At 32.0% G+C, this 25,063-nt stretch overlaps 2 protein-coding genes across 2 annotated transcripts; both read right to left on the reverse strand.

Annotated features, from left to right (window-relative positions):
• Positions 1-2,406: 2,406 nt before the first annotated feature.
• LOC110724790 (nucleolar protein 58-like) lies at positions 2,407-3,757 on the reverse strand. The gene has a single exon (XM_021904255.1). The coding sequence runs from the start codon at positions 3,337-3,339 to the stop codon at positions 2,608-2,610; it is 732 nt and encodes a 243-aa protein (XP_021759947.1). The 5' UTR covers positions 3,340-3,757; the 3' UTR covers positions 2,407-2,607.
• A 16,122-nt stretch (positions 3,758-19,879) lies between these two features.
• Positions 19,880-20,657, reverse strand: LOC110724792 (50S ribosomal protein L31, chloroplastic-like). The gene has a single exon (XM_021904256.1). The coding sequence runs from the start codon at positions 20,539-20,541 to the stop codon at positions 20,140-20,142; it is 402 nt and encodes a 133-aa protein (XP_021759948.1). The 5' UTR covers positions 20,542-20,657; the 3' UTR covers positions 19,880-20,139.
• Between the last annotated feature and the right edge of the window lie 4,406 nt (positions 20,658-25,063).

Genomic DNA, 25,063 nt, shown 5'->3' on the forward strand with positions numbered 1-25,063 from the left:
ACGAGTTCTCGTCAAGGTGGAGATTGTTGATAAGTATATTAGGTGACTCGTACTTCGTAGCTTTGTCCGCCCGATCGGGCGGACATTGCCCGGTCTGACCGGGCGGAAGAAGAAGAAGTGCCTGGCAAATTCGTTGAAGAAGCTGCTCTCGCGCCCGACCGGGCGAGCCTTCGCCCGACCGGGCGAGCCTTCGCCCGACCGGGCGAGCCTTCGCCCGATCGGGCAGACCTTGCCCGGTCTGACCGGGCGGTGGGGGTTGGATACGTTGAAGCATTCGTATGGAGTTTTCTTCTCGCGCCCGATCGGGCAGACCTTGCCCGGTCTGACCGGGCGGAGAAGGAAAAATGCGGAGACGCGGATTTTACGATTTAAAGTTATCTTTTATGTTATCTTTTTGCCCAAGTATCTTTTATTTTAGGGATTAATATAAAACCTCCCTAATATTAGTATAAGGGTTAAGAGAGAGAGAGTGAGAGCCGTTCTTGAGAAATACAAGAATCATCTTTGTAATCTTTGCAGTTTATAGTGAAATCATTCGATCTCGGTGCCCGTGGACGTAGCTATCACATCGATAGTGAACCACGTAAATTCTTGGTGTTGTTCTTATTGTTTGCATTGAATTTCTTTATTGTTTTCTTGTTTGTTTTCGACCTTTGCTTCCGCTGTCGCACAACAGTATGAATGATGATACAATTGTTTAAATTTTTCCAAAAAAAAAAAAAAAAAGAATTGAATCATTTACTTGGGCTACTAAAAAAATAATACTTTGTAGAATTTTATTTGGTCCCCAAAATAATATTCGATTTCAATTCATACATGCATGTTAGTAATTTAATCTCTTGTTCATATATTACGACTTACGAGTATTGTAAGACTTTACAAGTGCATACGTAAAGAATAGAAAGCTTCATTCTAATTCTATAGGAAAAGATGAAGAAGAAATTGCATCATCAAATATATGCCTTTGGGCTTTGTGGATTAGGTATCCAAAGAATTATGCCTTCTATCCAAAAGCCCAACAATTTATTGGTTTACTTGGCAAGCATAACAAGTTTTTTTTTTTTTTTTTTTTTTTTTAATGCATAACAAGTTAACAACTACGAAGTAGTAAAATAATATCTCAAATGTTGGACGAATTAATAAGTTTCCTTAAAACATCAGAAGAATCTATAGGAAACATAATTTGTGGAGGTAATAATTCCGTAATTTTTAGATTAACTTATTGATCTATGCTTTTAAGTACAAGAATATGTTCCAAAGTTTATCCATAAACTCAAGTGGCAACGCATCTTATTGATGTCTATTTTGTCCATTCTAATGCTGGATTCCTTCATTTTTAATATTGTTTTACAAGTGTATTTTATTTTTATCCTAGCTAATTGAGTTGAACCAATACTTGGCGCCTCTAGCTAACTAATTCAAGCTCGAGTCAGGCAACTAAAGTGTGGTGGAAGCGGAACCTATGTACTCTAATAAAAAATATTCAGTTCAGTTCAGTTCTGCTCTAATCAATTTAAATTTATTAAGCTCGGTTCAGTAAATGTGAATAGGTAAGACCGTAAGAGTGAAACCTCAAATAAGTAAGGTGATGATATATTCCAACATTTTATTCATTAACCTAGGCTCATACTCATTTATGTTATAATCTATCATAATTCATAAAGGCTTTTAACCTTTTTGAGTAGTCTGGGATTGTGCTCAAAAACATTATTTATTTATTTATTTTATTATTTTTTTTTTCATTCATTGTTGCACTGCCAATTTACCATTACAGTTTTGTTTTGCACAAACAAATGCAAAACTTTGCCATTACCAGATCACATTACACATACAGTGATACAGGATATCTTAAAGGTGTGAAAAAAGGCTTTATTTGTGCTTAAACTTAAGATCTAAATTGTAAGATTATTATATTTACTAAATGAACTTAACAAAATCTCCCTAGAATAATCTTTTTGTTTTGAAAATGTTTGACAGTAAATAATTATTTACTAATTACTTGAGCTATAAGGTATGGTAAAAATGTAAGATTCACGTTAATTTTTTTTTTTTTTTTTCCAGATAATATATAATATATTCCGTATAAATAACCTTTTTCCGAGTTCACATGATCATAGTTTAAAATGGTAAATTATTAACAATTTACGCATCAATTATCAGATTGTTATATACGGAGTAGTTATTTTAATTAAAATTACGGAGCCAGAACATTTAAAAAAAAACATAATCCGACAGAAAAAGTTGGATAATTCGAAATTTGTACTGTAAAACACCATTAAAGTTCATAACAACATAACTTCAACAACAAGTTTGCTAATAACAGTAATTATTATTAATATTATTATAGTAGTCGTAGTTACATTAACACTAATAGTAGAAGTATGTCTCAGATTTGTACTACTACTCTTCAACTAAAACTGTACATTCATCCAAAATAAAAATCACGCACTACAATTTCTGATAGTAAAGTGTCAAAAAACATAACACTTCCTATCATACTCTGTTTTTCCTCTGTTTTCTCTAATCTTTCTCAGAGAGTAATTAACATAATCATCAATTTATCACTATTAATCATTATTTAATTACTCATAATTACCGTAATTATGCTTAATTACTCAAAACAACCGCCAATTTCTCTTCTCGTAAAAACTTCTGCTGTTTCTGAATAAACGCTTCAACTTTCCTGTTGAATTCTTCGTTACTCAATTCATCCTCTTCAAACCTCCGATGAATCACCGGCGATTCCTCGATTTTCCGGCGAACTTCCGTTTCTGATCGCCGGAGTTCTTTCTTCTCCTCCTTTACAACAACCATTTCCGAAGTCGATTTCGTCCTTCGATACACTTTCTCCTCCGATTCTCTCTCCTCCGCCGCCGAAACCACCGCCGGAACTTCGCTAACGATCTTCTCCGTCACGCCGGAGATTCCGCCGTCGACATTATCAGACTCATTTCTTTCGCCGGAGATTCCGATTTCGACATTAACGGACTCAATTTTTGCTTCGGATAATTCTTCTTCGGTTTGATCGGAGGTTTTCTTCTCGGAGGAAGACTTAGCGAAGAGAGTGATGATAATGACGTTTCCGATGAGAAATACAAAGTGAGGACAAAGGAGGAGAGAGAAAATCCGGCGGAAAAAAGCGCCGGAAAATTCTAAAACGGCAGGAAGATAGGAAGAAGTGAAGGAGAGAGAAAATGAGACGAACATAATCGCGATGATAACTTCAACAGTTCGAACAATGTTAGCGATCTTCTTGAAAGTTCTATATCGTCGCATCGCTTTCTCTTTCTCCATTTTAATGGTGTCGAATTCATGAAAGGAAGATGAAGATGACTCCATTGAATTTGAAATTGTTTTGAGGAGAGAGAAAATGGATTAGAATAACTGTGAAACGGTTTTGGTCTGAAGAAAAGTGGAGTTTGAGGAGAGAGAAAATGGTGAATTGGGGAAGAAAAGGAGAGAGAAAGAGAGTGGTAGTGTTGAAGAATGGAGTTGTGGGGAATGGGGGGAATTTGAGGGTTTTTTATAGGGCTATCCATGGCATTTTAGGTCCATGATTACTACTTTTTTTTTTTAAAAAAAAAAAGTAAATGTAGTTTGTATTGTTAGAATTTCATATTAGATGCCCTATAATGGAGGGATGTTAAAATGGATGCTTCCACACGTTATAATGTTAACAATTTTTTTTTTATGAAAACCTTATAATAATAAATGATAGTACGTATTATTACTAGTTTACTACTACTACGACTATTAAAATCTACACGGAACAAGTAATACAATACATACACGATTTTTTAAAGTATAATTGTACTTTATGTGATAATGAATAAATGTAATTGATGAAATTTTGTGAAGTTACTAATTAGTGAGTAACAAATTTTATTTTTGTTTAATGAAGCATGTTAATTGATTTTTTTAAATTGGTGACCTTACTAAAGCAAACCCACAAAATTTGGATATAAGGCTGTTTTATTCATGGAAGTACATTAATTATGAATAACAAGATTTTACATAAATGGTCATTCCATTTCCATTATTACTCACTACGAAATACTTAGGGCCTGTTCACATTTACTTAATTTCAATTCAGTTCGGTTCAGTTCAGCTCCAATCAGTTCAGTTCAGTTCAGTTCAGCTCTTAATTTCCCTCTCTCATAAAATATTCGTTTCAGCTCAATTCAGTTCAGTTCAGCTCAATTCAGTTTAGTTCAGTTCAGCTCCAATCAGTTCAGTTCAGTTCAGTTCAGCTCCAATCAATTCAATTCAGTTTAGTAAATGTGAACAAACCCTTAGTAGTCTGTACTATTTAGGGTTTTTGGCTGTCATTGGTGACAAATTTGTTTCAATGTAAAATTAGTCATACAAAAGTATATATTGATGTAGAAGAAATTTGTATCTAGATGTAAAGTACTTTCCTAGAACTTTAATCAACGATAGTTGTCATTCACGTCAAAGTAAAATTGCTCGTGAGCTTACTGTGTTTCCATGAACAATTGTTGAACATATTAGAAATATAATAATATTGCGTAATTAACTCTAAAAAGTCGGTAATTATGATAGATAGTTTTTTGTAGGGCAAATTAAAACAAAGAAGATAAAAACTCGATCATATATTGGGGTTGGGGGGACTATTGCGTATTGTCAAAGTTTTAGTCAATACAAAAAGACGAAGTAGAGAGGAGAATAATTGTTTGTTTGGAATCTCCCTATTTTTATTTACTTCCCATAATTTTGATAAACGACAAAGATTCCTAGCATTACATTCATTAGACATTTCAACAACCTTAGCAAAGGTTTTATAAGGTCGACAAATTACTTGATGTAGCAATATCATTTCAAGTAAATTTCCTTGTTTGTAGATTGATTCTTGTATAAAGTCATATAACTTGTCTCATATAATTTAAGAGGTAGTAATTACTATGAGTACATAATAATTAACTAATACTTTTCTAATTGTCAATTAAAAAAGTATTGACAATCAGAAAAGTATTAGGCAATCTTTTGACAAGCTAATTAAGCAATCAAGAAAATACTAATTTGTATAATTTATACATGAAAATAAGGGATTAGAGGTTAAGCTAATGAAGCAAATGAACACCATACAGTAACATGTAAGAAATGATATATAAACGAACATTTTTACCCATATTATTCTAACATAATTAATATTTAAAGAAAAGTTAATTATATACTTCCTATGTTCTTTTTTATTTGACCTGTTTCTTTTAACACGTTTGCCAATGCAAAACTTTAACGATCAATAACTTTAATTTTCCATAAGTAAAAATTATAAAAGTTATATATTATGATAGTACTTATTGAGACGAACCCAAAGAGATCATACATGAATATATTTTTCCTTACATATTATTCACAAATGACGGTCAAAGAAGGGGTGATGAACAGTGTAAAAGTCAAAGCGGGCCAAATTATAAAAAAACGGAGGAAGTACTAATTTACGCCGTCTCACTACTCTTCTTTGTACCAACATAAGAGAAATTGCCAAGAAAAGAGGGGAAAAGGGAAGAATAAGAAGAAGAAGACAGGAGCTAGTATTAGTTAGAAATAAGTTAAATTAATCCCTAGGCTTACGTTATTAGCCGGCAGGCTAATTAAAGCCTATATGGGGGCATGGTTGCTACTTGCTAGTGCTTCAAATCCTTTTCTTACAAGTGCGTTGCTATCAATACTTTGATCATATGAGCCCGGAATTATAAGTTTATATATATCAAATTTATTATTTTGAGCTCCACATAATAAGGGTCTGTTCTTATAGACCGAACTCAGCTGAATTGAACTGAATATTTTATAAGAGAAGGAAATTAGGAGCTGAACTGTACTGAACTAATTTGAATTGAACTGAAAATAAACGTATGAACAGGCCCTAAGATTATGTTAAACGCAGTTATAAAGATTCAGTTGTCTGTAAAATTTATATAGACCAATAGATTTTGTTTTAATAATTAAATATCAGTTAATAATCTTTCGATTACTAAGAATAATCATATCAAAAATTTTATGTAAAGCATGTATATTACATATATCCTAAACCAAACCGAAAAATGAAATAAAATGTCTTACACTTTACAAATGTTACTATTGCCACTCTTATACTCTTCAATCCAACATCTATCTCTTTTTTGAGGAAATCCAACATCTATCTCACATAGGAAAAGATAACACAAAATTTCTTGTAATGGCAAAACTGAGCTCGAGTACAACACTATTTGATTGCTACTATAAACCTTCCTTAATGATTAAAAACTTAATTAACCCTTTCTTCTAAATAAGACGATAAGATTTTTGTCCAATGGACAAACTTTTCATAATGCCCCATTCCTTCTATTTTTGTTACATTTTGCAACTAAAAGATTAGAAATAAGTAACATAGATTATATAATTATGAAATAAAGTCCATAGTTTTAGTTCATGTATGTATAATTCAATGGCCGCTAGGCCCTATATACGCTTATCTTGTTTATATTCAAAATTCAGTGTACTTAGTACTATTATTAATTTGAAATGCATTATTATGATTTGGTCCATGATACTAAGATTGAACGATGATGTCAATGGAAATTGTAATAGTAATATCCAAGAAGAAAAAGATTATTTAACTATGTTAAGTGAACCTTAGTTCATAGTAGTAGTATCGAGTAAATATCTAGCTTCAATTTTTTGTTTGTAAGACTTGGCTTCAATTATTGGGGGTTGGTTCACAAATTTGTCATCCTTGAAAACCTTTAAATGACTCCTTTTCTTGGGATCAAAAGTCTCATCCTTGTAGTAAAAGGTGAAATTTATAATTTTTTGTCTAACATGATAAAATGACAATGTAAGATATCTTGGACAATCTACAACATTATTATTGTTGATGTGAAAAATGATTTCTCCACTACAAGAAAATAACATTTTCGTAGCGATTATTTTAACCTTTAGTATCGATTGTAATTGCAACCAAAAGCTATCCCAACGAATGGTCATTCGATACAATATCCCTCGTTGCCTTAGCCTTTAGTAGTGGTTTTCAATATCGCTGGGGTTGGCCTCAATAATCGATATGAAAAACTACATCCAATCGTGGTGATTATTGTAGCGATTATAATCGCTAATGATCTTTACAAGATTCAAACATGCAACCTCAAACTCTTATATTAAATGTTTCACCAATAAGCTATGACATATTTTATGTATTCTTTGTCAAACAATATTTATATATCTAGTGTTGAAAAGGCTTTTCGTATCGATTTTTAGGATTTAGTGGCGATTGTAAATGATGCGATTTCTCAAAATTATATAAATGTGTAAAAATAGAGTGGATATGTATTATTATGTTTTCCGTATCGATTTTATATGGGAAAACCATGGCGAATGTAAAATGATACGACTTCCTTAATTATTTCACAAACATACTTGCATATTGTAGCGAATGTACAATCGCTACGAAATAATCGCTACGAAAAGACATTTTTCTTGTAGTGCTCCCATATTCTAGACAATCTCTCTTCACCATTGTTTTCGAATTCGGAGACATTTTAAACTATTTCACGTCCAATTATTGTCAAAATCGCGCCTCATTCTATATTTTATAAATTAGTTCAGTTAGTTGTTTTAAAGATTTTTTCTCTTCCTTTGTCGGAAAGGACAATGAATTAATTCAACCATTTTCTAAGGCCGCTAACTCATAACTTTCAAAGCATGTTTCATATCCCCGAACACTTTTTATTTGCTTATGGAAATAATTGTGGAAACAAGATATAAATTTGCTTCCTCACCAAGATCTTTTTACTGTTTGCATAGATACATAAATAATTGATCCATAAGAGGCCAATGGTAAGAGATGACCCAAGAACTTTAAAGAAGATTTATTTCCATACTCATGAAAAATACATGAGCTAGAAAAAAGTATCGAAACACCAAAGATTGAAACATATAATGTACAAAAAAGTTAGATAAAAATTGATACATTATTTACACGGTCAAATAATTAGAAACATTCAATTGGATTGGTTGGTTATGAATAAAAAGGGAATAATTAAATTGAGAATCCAACCAACAAATAATCTTGTTGTTCTACATTTTACCATGACAGATTCAGAGTTTGACACGTACAAATAACGCCCGTGCTACTACTCTTTATTCTTTTGGTCATCACGTGACATTGTTGCTCTGCCCTAACTAATTCGGACATAACTAATTATCTACTACTAATTGGAAATACTTGCCCCATTATAGAAGTTGTTTCGTAAATTAGGTATTTATATTTTTACATTAAGGTTTGATTTTTTTTTGAAACATTGTTCTATATAAGTATCAAATGTAATGAGAAACCATTACTAGGGGCCTGTTCTCTTACGTTGAAATTCAGTTTAGTTCAGTTCAGCTCATTTTAGCTCAGCTCAGTTCAGTTCAGTTAATATTCATTTCATTTCAGTTCAGTTAAGTTCAGTTCAGTTCAGTTCAGCTCGGTTCAGTTCAGTTCAGTTCAGTTCAGTTCAGTTCAGTTCAATTCAGCTGAGTTCAGTCAATGAGAACATGCCCTAAATTTAACATTTTAGTTTTGTTCAAATTTAGATGTCAAAATTCTTAGTACAATATTCTCAATTGATTAGAAAGTCGTTCACAATATAATTCATTTTATTGTAATAATTAATTCTTAATAAAGGGTGTACATGTATAATCAACCTTCGTGTTGAACATAATAATTAAGTGTAAGTGTGTTCTAAGATAACACGCCACATTCTCCCATATATGTATGTTTAGAAAGAGGAGAGTTCAATTATTTTGTAAGATGATAAATTAGTAAGATGTCATTTTGTAATTTTGATGAATATAAGAAGTTGTGTAATGTCAAAGCTTAAGATCAAAAGTACTACTAATTAAGCAAAAATTATATTTAAAAAAAAAAAAAAAGTAGACAACAAACAAAGTTAGTTTATGAAATTCCTAACACAAGTTTAGTTTACCACCTTATGATTTCATCATAATCACAACTCATGACTCTCTTTTCAATAATCAAGTTTAAATAAGGGCTTGAAACTTGATAATGACAAGTTGACAACTACAAACTCATGCATATTAATTTAAACCGTTATTGAGTACTAGTAAATATACCTACACATAATATGAGTTTTGTTATAATTGGACTCGATCAAAGTATTCCAACTAATATACAGCTAAAATGAAATTTAAAAAATAAATATAAATAGATCAAGTCAATTTCAAACTCTAGGTTAAAATGAGTTTATTTGAGTTATTAGTTGGGGAATTTACTATTTGAGTCGATGACAAGTATAAAGCAGTTAATTCCCATTTGACGGGGTAAAAGTAAAACCGAAAAAGAAGGCCCCAAAATCCAAACTTTTACTATGTGGGGTTAAAATTTTACTGCGTCATTGGCCCCGTCAAACACGCGATCAGCCGTGTGCTTTTTTTTTCCCAAAATTTTAAAAAATATTTAATTTTTGAAATTAATACGTGGAAAAGTAAAAACCAAATTAAAGGATAAGGGGAAAAGATAGATTTGTTCCTTTTGTCACTTTGTGTGAATCTTTCACGGTTTTCTTCTTCACCTTTTTTGTGCCCCCTACCTTTTTATCTTCTTTTAGGTAGTTGATCCAAAATTTTGGACCGTGAAATGTTGTAAATATATTCTTTATTTATCTTTATGTAATTTGCCAATTTGTTGGAGTATGAATAAGAAGTTAGAAATATTAATGATGAGTTAGATTTTAATGGTTAACAAAGCCTATTATGATCCAACAAATTTATATGTTAGGGTTTGTTCTCATTGATTGAATTAAACTGAACTGAATTAAAATGAATATTTTATAAGAGAAGGAAATTAGAAGCTGGACTGAACTGAATATATTATAAGAGAAGGAAATTAGAAGCTGAACTGAACTGAATTGAGCTGAGCTGAACTGAACTGAATTTCAACGTATGAGAACAGGCCCTTAGTCGATAATTCGTAAATAAAAAGCAAGACAAATTGTGAGTTTTATGATTTGAAGCTCGATATTGCTTAGCATGCTTACGAAACAAAAAGACTTTGCTACCAACATAGGAAATAATATAACCTAATTCAACAAACAAAGCAAAAATTATAGTTGAATTTTTCTAGTAGCTATTAAGAAGGAGCACCCTTGATTTAAAGATGTTAAATCATAAGCATAGTTGTATAAATGACTATTCCTTTGGTACAATGGTACATGCAAAGAAATATTAAAAGAAAACTAAAAACATAAAGCTACTACTATTACTAGTAAATGTAGTAATTGATATTGGACATCATTCTTAGCCATGTCACCCCCATTTAAGTCCTCAATTATAAAAAGTTTATAATATTTACCAACACCTCACGTGTCCAAGTTTCAATTTGAAGTTGCCCCATGATATGGATTAGCTTACGGGTGTGTAACTCTATTAGCTTCTCTCTAGAGCAATAAGTCATTGACTCTTCGCCTTGATGTTAATCACTGTCGATCATGCATTTAACAATCTACGATTTAAATAGAATTTGTTATATACATCCGGGTGTATCATATAACAACCTTCCGTGGTTTTAAGAAAAAAGATGAAAAATTTATTTGACTAGTTAGTGATTTGGTTCAAGAAACTTTCATCACTAATCCCCCAAATCTACTCAAATCAAACTTTTAAAAACTTTTCACCTAGTCTTCCATCCCTATAGAACCCAAATCTTAAAGTAATAATTATGATTATTAGACTAAAGCAAAATCCTCAAAAAATTTCAATACATTTACCAATTAGCACCCATATTCTTGTTAAGTTGCAATACACTATAAATTAATTTAATCCCATTTATTCTTTTGAGATCAACTTTTAATTGTACTCATTGTAGACTTTTAAGCTTTAGGTGAATAACCAAATTAAAGCAAATATATAGATATATTTGGAGAAAATTAAATATTTGCAAAAGCCTAATTAACTTAGCTTTAACATGAGAGATATACCCAAAACCTCTTGGGTCCCTACACATGAAAAGGTAAGAATGTGGTAGTAGGGTTTTTATCTTAAAGGTCCTACATACCCTAGCTTAACCTACATATATTGGCTAAATTTTGATTAGAGAATGTATGAATATTAATTAATTAGCCTTTTAAACAGCAATCCAGGAGTAATTATTGAGTCAATCATGGTTTAAACATCATTATGCCTTCCATTAGTTCCATTTAGCAATTTTAGTGGCAGAGTGGGACTTCTATTTCTACCGTCGTACCACGCCCACGGCCACCCCACCAATTTATATCATATTCATATGAATTGTGGAGTTTTGATATTTTTGATGTTGCTTACCATTATGCTTGTTCATGCATGTGTAGGACTTTTTTTATGTTAAGAAAACATAATTTGATTGGAGAGTTTGTGATTAGAGAAGTTATAATTCACGTAATCAAATTTGACATGGTCGATCTAGTAATTTCTAATGAATAAGAAATATGTTATGTCCCGATTAATTACGCGCAACATACATGTATTTATAAGGGGCTATATTTTGAAGAAGGATAAGGACATAATTGTACCCCACCTATTAATGGGGTTATTGACCTTATTGTTGGGGGGGGGGGGTTTCCTATAATTTTTAATGTCTATATGGATAAAATGGGTAAAATAACGTAGATTTTTGAGATTCTTTTACGAATTTTGGAGAATTTTTTATAACAAGAGTGATACATGTCTACAAGACTACTTCAAGCAAAAAAGTAATTTAAGAGATTAAGAAAGCCTAATATGAATCTTATAGGTTTATGAGTACCTGAATCAAAAATCAAAGAGAGTAAGAGCCTGTTTCGATTTATTGAAAATAACTGAACTGAATTGAACTGATTGGCTAAACAGAACTGAATAGAGCTAAAATGAATTGTTTATGAGAGCTAGAAAGAAATTGGGAACTTAATTAAACTGATTGGAGCTGAACTGAATAGAACTAAATTGAATAGAATTAAATTGAAATTAAGCTAATAAACAGAACATAAAGCCCTATTCTTCTAAGCTGAACCAAAAAACTTGTATTAAAGTAAATTGAAAATAAATCTAAAAGAACACGGCTTTAGGCGAAGATTAAATTGGCCGTTAGTGAACTTCTAACGTTATACATACTCTTGTAGCACAATAGCACGTACGTAGTATACTCAAACTCAATCAATAGTCTGTCTCCTTTTAATTTCACTACTCACGTACTCCTGATATTTTTCACCCATTCCGTTAAAGCAATAAGTACTTGTTTCTAGAAGATCATGAAACATAATAGTAAAAGAGTATGATAGGTTCGTACAAAAAAAGCAGTAAATAATTAAAGGGAGTTAACATGAATGAAGAGAATGTAACTTAGAATTGCAGAAATTGAACTACTGTACTTAGAGTATCATAGGCTTTATGTTGTTCCATCATGCTGGTCATGCGGAGGGCGATTAATACTTCGTATAATTATTACCTTCGTATAATAATAATATCAACATTTTACATTTTGACATGCTCTATTATTTGTGATTTAGGGCATGTTCTATTTAGCTTAATTTCAATTCAGTTCAGTTCAGTTTAGTTCGGCTTTAATCAGTTTAGTTCAGCTCAGTTCAATTCTCAATCTCCTTCTCTCATAAACAATTCATTTCAGCTATATTCAGTTCAACTCAGCCCCAATCACATTAATTCAGTTCTGTTGTTTTCAATAAATTGGAACAAGACCTTAAAGTTCTCTATTTGCAAGTGTGAAAAAGGTAAAATGGTAACACTATTGTAAAACAGAGTAAAGTTGTAGTAAAAAAAATAAAAATAAAAAAAAAGTAATTTTTTTTAAGGTTATGATAATTGATAAGTTCCCACTACACACTACTTTGACTAGTAAAAAAAAGTGAAGGGGACGAAAACAATACTGTATGAAAAAAGGAAAAAGAAGCAAAATGGTCGGCGGTGGAGTGTATTTAATATGATTGATGATGGACTTGTTGTCTATTCTATCTTTCCTAAACATTACTTCATTTCGTTTTAGTCACTTTCTTTAAGACTTGACTCAATTGACTTAATTTAGGGCTTTAATTTGTTAGTTTTATAGCTAAGTCTTTAACAGTTAACCTAACCTTTGATGTTTCTATTTGTTTAGCTTAATTTTGCTAATTAAATCATGCTTATGTCAATAGTAACATGCATGCTGTCGTCCAAGCTGCAATTACACTACTAATTGATATAAATAAGATGCATTTAAAATTGTTTTCCATCACTCGTAATATAAAGTTAACAATATTAACAAAAGGCATAGTGATGAGTTAGTGACTATTGACTATTATACCTAGAGCGTGTATCATAAGTTTACGGATTATTGGAAGATAATTTGTATCTTCTTCTTAAGTGATAGAATACTTCTATACTTAATTACGAACTATTAATACTACGTAATACATAAAAATATATGTTTATGTGAGCTAAAAATTTATATTATTAGCTCGTTTGGCATGTGAAAATTGCTGGTATAATAATTGATTATTATAAGGTAGAGATTTTTTTGGGTGTAGCTTATGATAAACTTTGATTACAAGCTAGGATTATACATATTTTCAGTAGACTAGTTACTAATAATTTAAAGCAACATATTATATTTGTTCTTGCTACCTAGCACTTGGTAGTGTCATTGTTTAATTGAATGAAGCATCATAATAATAAATTTGAAAGTTGGTACTCGTATGAATTAAATATTAATGGTAACTTCTACCTCAATTCTTAAAGCATTAAGGACATCTTTTCGGCGTGATTTTTTCAATTAAAGTTGACTGATATTCGGGTCAAAATTAGTTTAGCGTTCTAAATTTCCAAAACATTAATTATGTTGTCAATTTATTTTTATCCTTAATTATTCATCTTGAACATATGGCGTAATACTTGTAATTTCAAGGGAAGCTAGATTAATCTAACCATATTGACTTTTACTGTACACTAGCTTGTTATAAGGACTTATAACAACTCAATTCTTCATCTCTTTGTTGCATTAATTAAGGCCTTTGGAAACTAAACAAAGACCCGAAGAATTATATTGTTTGGATTATTGTCTGAAGTCTAGCAAAATCACATATATGTACATTGACTTAGATACAATTATTATGTGCTTGTTCACACGATTTATTTGAGGTGTGTTCTACTCAGCTAAATTTTATTAAAGTGAACTATTCTTTTCTATATTATTGAATTCATATATATGAACTTAACCTATTTGTATTGAAGTTATATTACTTGAACATGTGATCCATATCTAACATGAACAAAAATAAGGTGTTTAAAGAGAAGAGTACGTCTTTAATTTGTACTAAGGGTTTGTTCTGATTTTCTGAACTGAGCTGAATTAAAATGAACTGAATTGAGCTAAATATTTTATGAGAATAGGAAACTAGAAACTAAACTAAATATAAACTGAAGAGAACAGGTCCTACATACTACTCTAATGATCTCATTTTCTTTAACGTCGAAATTATAAATGTCAACACTCATGCATAAGGTAAAGTAATAAAAAAAAATGGACAATTTAGAATTTTAAATGATTTCTTACTAGTTATTAATACTTTAATCCTCTATTCAGCTATTCTCATGAGGATATACCTTGAAATGGCCCCCCCTATAAATCAAGTATGGCTCCTTCAAACTTATTTTAGATTAGGAATTTTTGTTTGCGCTAATTTTCAAAGCATGGTCTATATCTTCCCGGTTAGGGAGCTCATAGGCTATTAACCTAACCTAAATTTGTTATCTCATATGTTCGTGGGATAAACTCACACATTGTTAGTGAATCATATACATTTATGTGTTACGTTGTTAATATTGTTTGTTAACCTTTTTGGTATTGATGACAACAAACGCTTTCACCATTCTCTTTAATTTCGAATTTCAATGTAGAAACGCTTGTCCATCTTAATCCTCCCCAAATATTGATAGATAACTTAAGCTCCAAAAGCACTAACCGACCCATAATAAGTAAAAAAAAAGGGGGAAAAAAATAAAATCACAACCAAAAAATGAATATGACATGACTTGGTGCAACAAAGGGTCAACCAAATTGCCAATCGTATAGTTGGGGTTTTAATAATTACTCATGCAATCAGTTGAATAGTTGCAAAAGAAAGGTTAACGTGTAAACCCTTAAAACCTCTAAAAATTAAAGGGTTTCTAAAAAGTCCTTTTCATTTGTTGCTAAGATTCATGTGAATTTTAATCCGTTTTTGACAGTTATAGAAAAAAAAGGTGAAATTATTGAATTTCTAAGATGATATGCATTGAATAATATGCTAGACCCAACCCAGATTTGAGGATCTTGTATGGTCTTTTGCAATTTTGCCATCTCATATAATGTGGGCTCATTCATACAACTATACAAGTACACATCATATTGTTAATTTGACATTTGATTAATTATGCCCTAATCTCTTCAAATGATTGTTAGTGAGCTTAATTACTTAATGATTGTTACCAATTTAAATTTATGTTGTCTGATGAAATTGTCTTTTAATGATAGTTAAAACCAATGTTTATCACTATACTATTGTTTTTGTGTGTGTTATACAATCGCACTATTAGTTTATTAACTTGTTTTTCACTTTATTGTAGGAAAAATACATTCTAACAAGATAAATGCAGGAAAAATAAGTTCTATTAAAATTAATCCAAATTCAATCAATAACTAAAACAAATTCATATAATGTTTAATAAATTTTGATAAATTTAATTAAGTTCATATATGTAATCAGCTGAATGAAATGCATCATCACTCTACTATATTTAGCAATCATGAATGGAATTTGCTAATTAAAATTAATTTTTTGTTAATAAAAATTGATTTAAAATAAAATTAAGCTGACAAGACATGACTCGAAATGTATACAAATTTGAAAAAGTATTATTCTTGTATTTGAATTATTTCAAAATCTTTTACTTTTAAATATAATTAATTTTTTCAAATTATTTTATCCTCCATGTGACTATCATTGTTTGATAAGAGCATCAAACATTATGATATACGGAGTAATCAATTGAGTGAAAATTAGTAGCAATTTTATAATTTAAATAACCAACATATAGTATATGCTATCCTTACATGTTAAGGAAAATTGATAATGGGAAAGCTTAAAAAAATTTAGATCAATTTATTTTTTCTTCTTTTCACGCTGTTTTTAGTTGCATTTCACCATCAATAATTAGAAAAAAGTGTTCCTTTGATTTATTCCCTCAATAAATTGATAGAAGCACTTGAATGAAAGATACCATTTGTTCGTTTTTCTCCTTCCACTTAGCTGCCTCACTTTCAAGTGTTAGATTCGCTTCCCACATATTATTGCGCGATATTCATAAAAACACCTAAAGTTTATGTGATAATCTTATCCTTGCTAATTTCTCACCTACTAATTCTAAGTGTATATGTAGAAAGAAGATGGAATTTTGGGCATTATTACTAAATTCAGCTAAGAAGCCTAGCTAGTTACTAGCTAGTTTCGACTTTTTTCGAAAGTGCCTCTCTTGAATACGAGTAATATGTAGTTGACTCACTAGATAAAGTTCTTACCTTATATCCGGGAGGTTTAGGGTTCCAATCTAACTAATTAAGTGTACTTTTGGGTAGGAATTTCCTCACCTCTATTAAAAAGTGTTATAGCCCTCTAATGCATAAACCTGGTGTGTCGAGTTATATTTGAGCTTTAAAAATGACAATTTAACCGTTCCCAATATATACAACCGTACTCTCCTCCCATTTAAGAGGAGACGGACAGTATAACATTGAAAACAATACTCTTTTTCGAGGGTGCTTAAATCATTACTCTTATTTTGCAAGGAAGTGATAGCTTTGCTATCGTTTTCAGAGTTTCATCAGTGTAATTTCAGATTGTGACACTCCTCTAAGTAAAAATCACAAAGCTAAACTTTGCAGCAAAGTTAGAAAAAAATTTCACACACCATTAATTAATGATTAGCATCATAATTAATCGTATAAAACTCCATGATTGCCCAACAAATTTTGTTCAAGAGGCATATTGTGTCCGCTTAAGGAGACAAAAGTGTGGCAAACAACGTAGCTTTTGAAAGAAATTAGATTTGACAAGATGTCATTAGTCTCATTACCCACATTTTAATTATCTAAGATAATGCCTTCTTTCCGGCTCTATTGACTCTTCTGTGCTAATTAAGGGATTTTGTTTACCTACTTTTTCAACAGTAATTTACATTAATTTTCAAGAATGCATAAAGTAAATTATCTCCAAAGAAAGATAACAGAAAGTTAAAAAGGTCATGTCCTCAGAAAAATTGATAACCTTTTGATGGAGTTATTAAAATTCATCAGTTTCAAAATAATTGTAACCAACTTCCATATTCCATAACATAAAAGTTAATAAAAGTATACAAATATAAATAGTTTTATTTTATTTTTTATAGGGAAGAAATTAAGAGAGTTTGATGACAGTTAAATGAAAAAAAAAAAAAAAAAAAAAAACATATACATCAGTCATCAGCAAAAGGAGTAGATTGATTATGGTTTTTTGGATCATTATCTCTACTCTCTATCTTTAATTGTATGTCAAGAAGCTTGTTTCAAGTATTAAATTAAATAAATCCACCCACTATTCTGAAAAATAATGTGCCAAATTTCCATGTTTATTAACTCGGTCTTTAGGGCGTGTGTCATTCACCTGATTCTTACATGTATGAACTTATCTTAATTGAACTTTATCTAAACACTTAGGTAGTCCTTATCAAAACGGAGTACTGTATCTGTAACTCATTGGGCTTAATAGTTCAGCCCATGATTAAACCCATATTATTGGGCTGACACAGTATAGGCCTACCTTTTGTACAAACCCGTCTTGACAGTCCAGCAGTCCAGGCCACTGTCCCTCACCACAAACAAATTTAGCTGATCTCATATGCTAAAGTGCAGGAATTAACTTAAACCAATTTAACCCAATTATCTCGCAAAAATCTGTATGGAGTACTAAGTTTGCAAAAGGCAGTACGGAGTACGAAGTCACCACATAAAACAAGTTCCCCATCTGTACAGAAATCTCTCACTCCCACAGGCCACAGCTACTGCTAGCTCCAGCTTCTATTTACTGATAGACAGCAATACAGCATAATTGGGGTCGAGTATTGCATACAAGGGGCAACTTATCGATAATGCCCCAAATTCAAGTCTTACTACAAATTACTTATTAAGAGGATATAAAACATTTCATCCCTGTTAGTTGCCTAAGTAGTTGTGAATAGAATATACCTTCACTTTTGGTTGATGCGTGCAACCCCAAGAAAAACCATCTATGTAATGGTACCTCTCAATATTATTTATCATTGCATATGCTACCAGAATATCAGGCTACCAGCTAGGTCCTATATCATTCAAAATAAGTTTTCTCATCTTCTAGTATCTTCAGGATTCTTCACACCATCTATATCAACCACTGGCAGAGCCTTAATACCAATTATTCTAGCCTAAAGAGGGTCAGGGTAGTATCAAGAAGATTTTTTTAAAAAGTACTTGAAAAGAGAATGGGGGGAAATGGGTAAAGATGTAATCAGAACAGCAGCAGCAATATGGCAGTAGAAGTGTATATTATAGAATCAAGTGTAATAAAAAACTTTACTGTAAGGCAGACAGGAGGAAAGGAGATCAAAAGTCTGAAGCTCATTGCAATTGTAATAAGAGAACAGTGAAAGCATCAATATGTGAATATGTGCGTGTGTAGTTTCAATGAGTGCAACAAAGGACGTTTATGTGTGGGTGAACATGTGTATGTTTAGCCAGTGAAGGTGAACAACAAAAGCAATCAGAAGCAGAACAAATGATAACTTGGTCTCAAAATGATTTGATGGGTTCCCAACTTCCCAATATTAACAAATGCCAACACCCAATTCTGAAGTGAAGAGTAAAACCAAACATTCACATTCCCGTCTTCCTGGTGTCTAGCCAATCTATCAAACTCACTGCAGATAATTAGTATAACCTCAAATCATTAGCCCTCTCTAATTGCTTGGTCTCGAAATCATGTACTAAATACCAGTGAAGAGCAGTGAAGAGTAAAACCAAACACCAGTTCAGTCCTACTGTCCAACCAACGGTCTTATTGTGAATGATTAATATTTTCCTTGATTCTATAGCCTGGTCTAATTGTAGCCAGGTTACACAAAGTACATGAAAACACTCCTCAATGGCTCAATCGATCCCAACCACATTCACCGTTCTATAGCCTCATCTAACTGTAGCCAGGTTACACAAAGTACATGAAAACACTCCTCAATAGCTCAATCAATCCCAACATTCACCGATCCTATAGCCTCATCTAATTTAGCCTGGTTACACAAAGTACATATAAACACTCCTCAATGGCTCAATGGTTCAATCGATCCCAATATTCTCCATAAATTATGCAATCAACTTGATAATTTTGAATCACTCCGTAGGTATTTGACATGGTGAAGTGGTACCAAATCAATAACTCGTATTTACAAATCCCCACAACTCACAAGTTAATATACACAACAGAAACGATTATAGCCCGGATATTTCCATGTTTCTAACTCGTCACTGTATATGTGCCTCAAGACTCAAAATTTTCAAAATCTTGTTTAGAAATAGCACTTCAGAAGCTATAATCATCTCGAATGTTTGGTGCTCAATTCAACTGCAGTATTACCACTAACAGCCAAAACAATTTTCCTACTCTTTTTGTCAATCAAATAGCAATACAAGTGAAGTAAAAACATAGACAACATAGTCCATTGAAATTCAAACATTTTGGCTTACATTTCTTGTAAAGTTCAAAATAGTAAACCAACACAATTCAATTAAACACATAATACTAGCATTACATTGCAATAAGTCGCAACTAAATGAACAATTTTAAAGCATCAATTAGGATTATCAACAAACACATTAAAACCCAAATTAACATCAATTGTACACAAAAATTACCCTTTAAAAACATATTCATTTTACTTCATCAAATTAAAACCAAAATACACATAAATTCCACATAATTCACCAACAATAACACCCAAATATATCCATAAAACGAAAACAAATTATACAAAAAAAAAACACAAATTAAACCTAAAACAAAATCAACAAACAATACCCAGAAATCTTATCTCTTACTTCTTCTTGGCCTTACTCTTCTTTTTAGGAGGAAGAATAATCTCACCCTTAAGAACAGGAATGGTCATAATCTGAGTCAATTCACCATACTTCTTCTTAAACTTCTCAACTTGATCAGCATCAATAAGAAGAGCAGACCGATTTCCGAGGTAAAAAGGGTGGTTTCCCGACCAAACTTCAACAGTGTACTCTTTCTGGGTGCCACCAGTAGTCATAACAAGTTCACCATTGCAGTAGACCTTAGCATCTTCGTGGAATTCTGGGTGAATGTCTGTTTTACGGCAGCTCCATTGAGGACGAAGGGTTGAAGATGAAGTTTTTGAGAATTTGGGGAGAGTTAAGGTTTTTGGGGTTGATGGGATTTTGGCTAGGAATTGGTTGGATAGGGTGAGCACCATTGTTGTGAATTGTGAAGAGCTTGTTTGTGAAGAGAGATTGAGAGAGAAATGTTGGGTTTTGAGTGGATGTGGTAGTGTGAGAGTTTTCTAGTGTTGTTGATGTTTGGGAGATGTTGTGGGTTAGAGTTGAAGCCCATCTTTGTAGGTGTTTATCATTGAAGTTAAGCCCATAATAAGTTTTTGTTGTTGTTTGGCAATACTCATGAGTCTTATCATACTTCCTTCATTTAAAACTAAAATGCAGTCTATGGCTCTGTTCACTTCACTTTAAAATATATATTGAAAAATTAATTTTAGTTCAACGGAAATAATTTTAGTTTAAAATAAATAATTTTAGTTCAGTAAAAATCATTAACTTTACAGAATATATACAATGGAGAATCAATTAAATAAATTCAGTAAAAAGAATTTCAGTTCAACAAAATTAAGGTGAAATGAACGAGGCCTATATTCATTTAATTGTTAGGAAAATGCTATGAAGTATACATATAGTCCTTAGGGATATATATAAGGAGCTTAAAATGGAAAAACAAATGAAAATATAATATTAAATCTGAAACCTCCAAATTTTATCAAAAAGCGTGGATATTAACTTTCAATTTTGGAAATTTTTGACTTTTTTTTCACCCGCAAATAAAAATTGCCAAAATGTTTACCATGGTCCCTAATACCCTCCGGAAGTCTAATTGGCTGGGTGGAACCATCCAATTTGCATTTAAACGACCAATTTACCGGTTTAAAACTTGCACCGATTTCATTAACTCAAACTTACCACAAACATTTATGACAACATATAATGATCACATATGGATCCAAACAACATTATATGACCCCGAGACGTATCCCCTAAAATCTCAATGCATTTCGACACCGAGCCCCGAAACATTTGAAATTTCTCAAAAAGCATGGATATTAACCTTCAATTTTAGATTTTTTGACTTTTTTGGCCCAGATATAAAAATTGCCGAAACGTTTACCATGGTCCCAAATACCCTCCGGGAGTCCAATTGGATGGGTGGAACCATCCAATTTGCCTTTAAACAACCAATTTACCGGTTGACAACTTACACCGATTTCATTAATTCAACCCTACTATGAACAGTTATGACCACAAATAATGATCATATATGGTTCCAAACGACATTATATGACCCCGATATGTGTTCCCTAAAATTTCAAGACTTTTCGATACTGGGCTCGAAAACTCCAAAAATTCTCAAAAAACGTGGAAAAGCCTTCAATTTTTGAATTTTTTGACTTTTTTCGCCTGTAAATAAAAATTGTCAAAATGTTTACCATGGTCTCTAATACCCTCCGGGAGTTCAATTGGGTGAGTGGAACCATCCAATTTTCCTTTAAACGACCAATTTACCGGTTTACAACTTGCGCTGATTTCATTAACTCAAGCTTGCCACAAACATTTATGACAACATATAATGATCATATATGGTTCCAAACGGCATTATATGACCCTGAGATGTATCCCATAGAATTTCAAGACTTTTTGACACCGGGCCCCGAAACTTTCAAAATTTCTCAAAAAACATGGATATTAGCCTTCAATTTTGGATTTTTTTTTACTTTTTTCGCTCGGAAAAAAAAATTACCGAAATGTTTACCAAGGTCCTTAATACCCTATGGGAGACCAATTGGGTGAGTGGAACCATCCTAATTGCCTTTAAACGGCCAATTTACCGATTTACAACTTGCACCGATTTAATTAACTCAAACCTACTACGAACATTTATGACAACATATAATGATCATATATGGTTCCAAACGAAATTTTATGACTCCGAGATGTATCCCTTAAAATCTCAAAACTTTTCGACACCAGGCCTCGAAACATCCCAAATTTCTCAAAAAGCGTGGATTTTAATTTTGGAATTTTTTGTCTTTTTTTTTGCCTGGAAATAAAAATAGCCAAAATGTTTACCATGGTCCCTAATACCCTCTATGAGTCCAATTGGGTGGGTGGAACTATCCAATTTGCCTTTAAACGGCCAATTTACCGATTTACAACTTGCACCGATTTCATTAATTCAAGTCTACCATGAACATTTATGACAACATATAATGATCATATATGGTTCCAAACGGCATTATATGACCCCGATATGTATCCCCTAAAATGTCACGCCTTTTCAACACCGGACCCCGAAACTTCCAAAATTTCTCAAAAAACGTGGATATTAGCCTTCAATTTTGAAATTTTTTGACTTTTTTTGTCGCCTGGAAATAAAAATTGCTGAAATGTTTACCATGGTCCCTAATATCCCCTGGGAGTCCAATTGGGTGGGTGGAACCATACAATTTTCCTTTAATCGGCCAATTTAACGATTTACAACTTGCACCGATTTCATTAATTCAAGCTTACCATGAACATTTATGACAACATATAATGATAATATATGGCTCCAAACGGCATTATATGACCCCGATATGTATCCCTAAAATCTCACGTCTTTTCGACACTGAGCCCCGGAACTTCCAAAATTTCTCAAAAAGCGTGGATATTAGCCATCAATTTTGAAATTTTTTGATTTTTTTCGCTCAGAAATAAAAATTGCCGAAATGTTTACCATGGTCCAATACCCTGCGGGAGTCCAATTGGGTGGGGGGGAAACATCCAATTTGCCTTTAAACGACCAATTTACTGGTTTACAACTTGCACCGATTTCATTAATTCAAGCCTACCACGAACATTTATGACAACAAATAATGATTATAGATGGTTCCAAACGACATCATATGACCCCGAGTTGTATCCCATAGAATTTCAAGATTTTTTACACCGGGCCTCGAAACCTCCAAAATTTCTCAAAAAGCGTGGATATTAGCCTTTAATTTTGAAATTTTTTGACTTTTTTTTACCCGAAAATAAAAATTGCCGAAATGTTTACCATGGTTCCTAATATCCTTCGGGAGTCCAATTGGGTGTGTGGAACCATTCAATTCGCTTTTAAACGGCCAATTTACCGGTTTACAACTTGCATCAAACCCGACTTGAACCGAAATTGACCCAAACCCGTTTTAACCCGTCAAAACTCAAATTTAACCTGACTTGTTACTAACCTGACCTGAATTCAACCTGACCCGTTCCTAACCCGACCCGAATTTTACCCAACCTGTTACAAACCCGACCCGAAATCAATTCCACTTGTTATTGACCTTACTCAAATTTAACCCGACTAATTATTGACCCGACTCGAATTTTACCATACCTATTACTTACCCAACCCAAATATTCAACCCGACTTGTTACTAACCCGACTCGAAATTAACACGACTTGTTATTGACCCAACCTAAATTCAACCCAATTTGTTCCTGACCCGATTTCAAATCACCTTAAATGCAATTTAGACCACATTTTTATTGTTGATCAAAGCATTTTATCTTGGGAGACTAAGTCGGTCCAGGCCAGCAAAATAAAGGAGCATCATCCTCAAATTTAAGAGTTAAATATAGTATATATTTGTTTTATGGTCAAAGGAGATAATTATCTTTCTAAATGATAGTTAGTTGAACCCGAATATAACCTGACTTGGAAATGACCTGACCTGATTGTAACCTGCAAATTATTGACTTGAACGTAACCTAATTTAGATGTAGCACTTTTCTCTTTATTTACAAATATTGCTCTCTTATCACATGAGTCCAGTATTTTCCTTTTCTCTATCTATCTCATCTCCTAAAATTGCCTATAGGCTCTGTTCACTTCACCTTAAAACAATAACATTAAGTAAAAGTAAAATAATTTCAGTTCGGCAAAAATAAATTCAGCTCAGTAAAAATATGTTCAGTTCATTAAAAATGAGTTCAGTATCTTTAAAGAAGTAAAATCAGTAAAAATAATTTCAGTTCAGTAAAATTTATTTTAGTTTAGTAAATATAATTTAAGTTTAGCAAAAATAATTTCACTTTAGTAAAAATAATTTCATTTCAGCGAAAATAAGGTAAAGTGAAGAGACCTAATTCCGCAATTTTTAAAGTGATGCAATCATGCAACTCAAAAACAGTGAGTGTTAGTTAAGTTAGTTGTAAATTGAGCTTGGATTGCCCTTATTAAAACCTATTTCCTCCGTTTCTTTTTAAATGATATGTTTCTTTAGTCACGTTTGTCAATGCATAAAAAATATAGATTATGACGAATCTAACAAACCCCACATGACTATATTTTTCTTTACATATAAATCACAAAACATGGTCAAAGGTAAGTGTGTGAATAGTGCTAAAATCAAAACGTGTCAATTAATAAAAAATGGAGGTAGTATCAGAATTGAGTTTAGTAATTTCGTGTATTTGTTAATTGAGCTTAGATAGCCCTTATTAATCGCTTTCATAACTTCTTAGAACTAATTTTTCCTAAAATAAGTGAATAAAAGATAGAACTGGCCTTTAACATTAAAGTATGCTTAAAGTATAGAATTAATCATGTAACAAGAATTATTAACTCGTGTACAAAGGTATTTAAAGGCGATGTAGGTTGCTACCAAGTTAAATCATGGATCCATATGGCTC

Source organism: Chenopodium quinoa, unplaced genomic scaffold (assembly GCF_001683475.1).
Source record: "Chenopodium quinoa cultivar QQ74 unplaced genomic scaffold, ASM168347v1, whole genome shotgun sequence".
Classification (NCBI taxonomy): domain Eukaryota; kingdom Viridiplantae; phylum Streptophyta; class Magnoliopsida; order Caryophyllales; family Amaranthaceae; genus Chenopodium; species Chenopodium quinoa.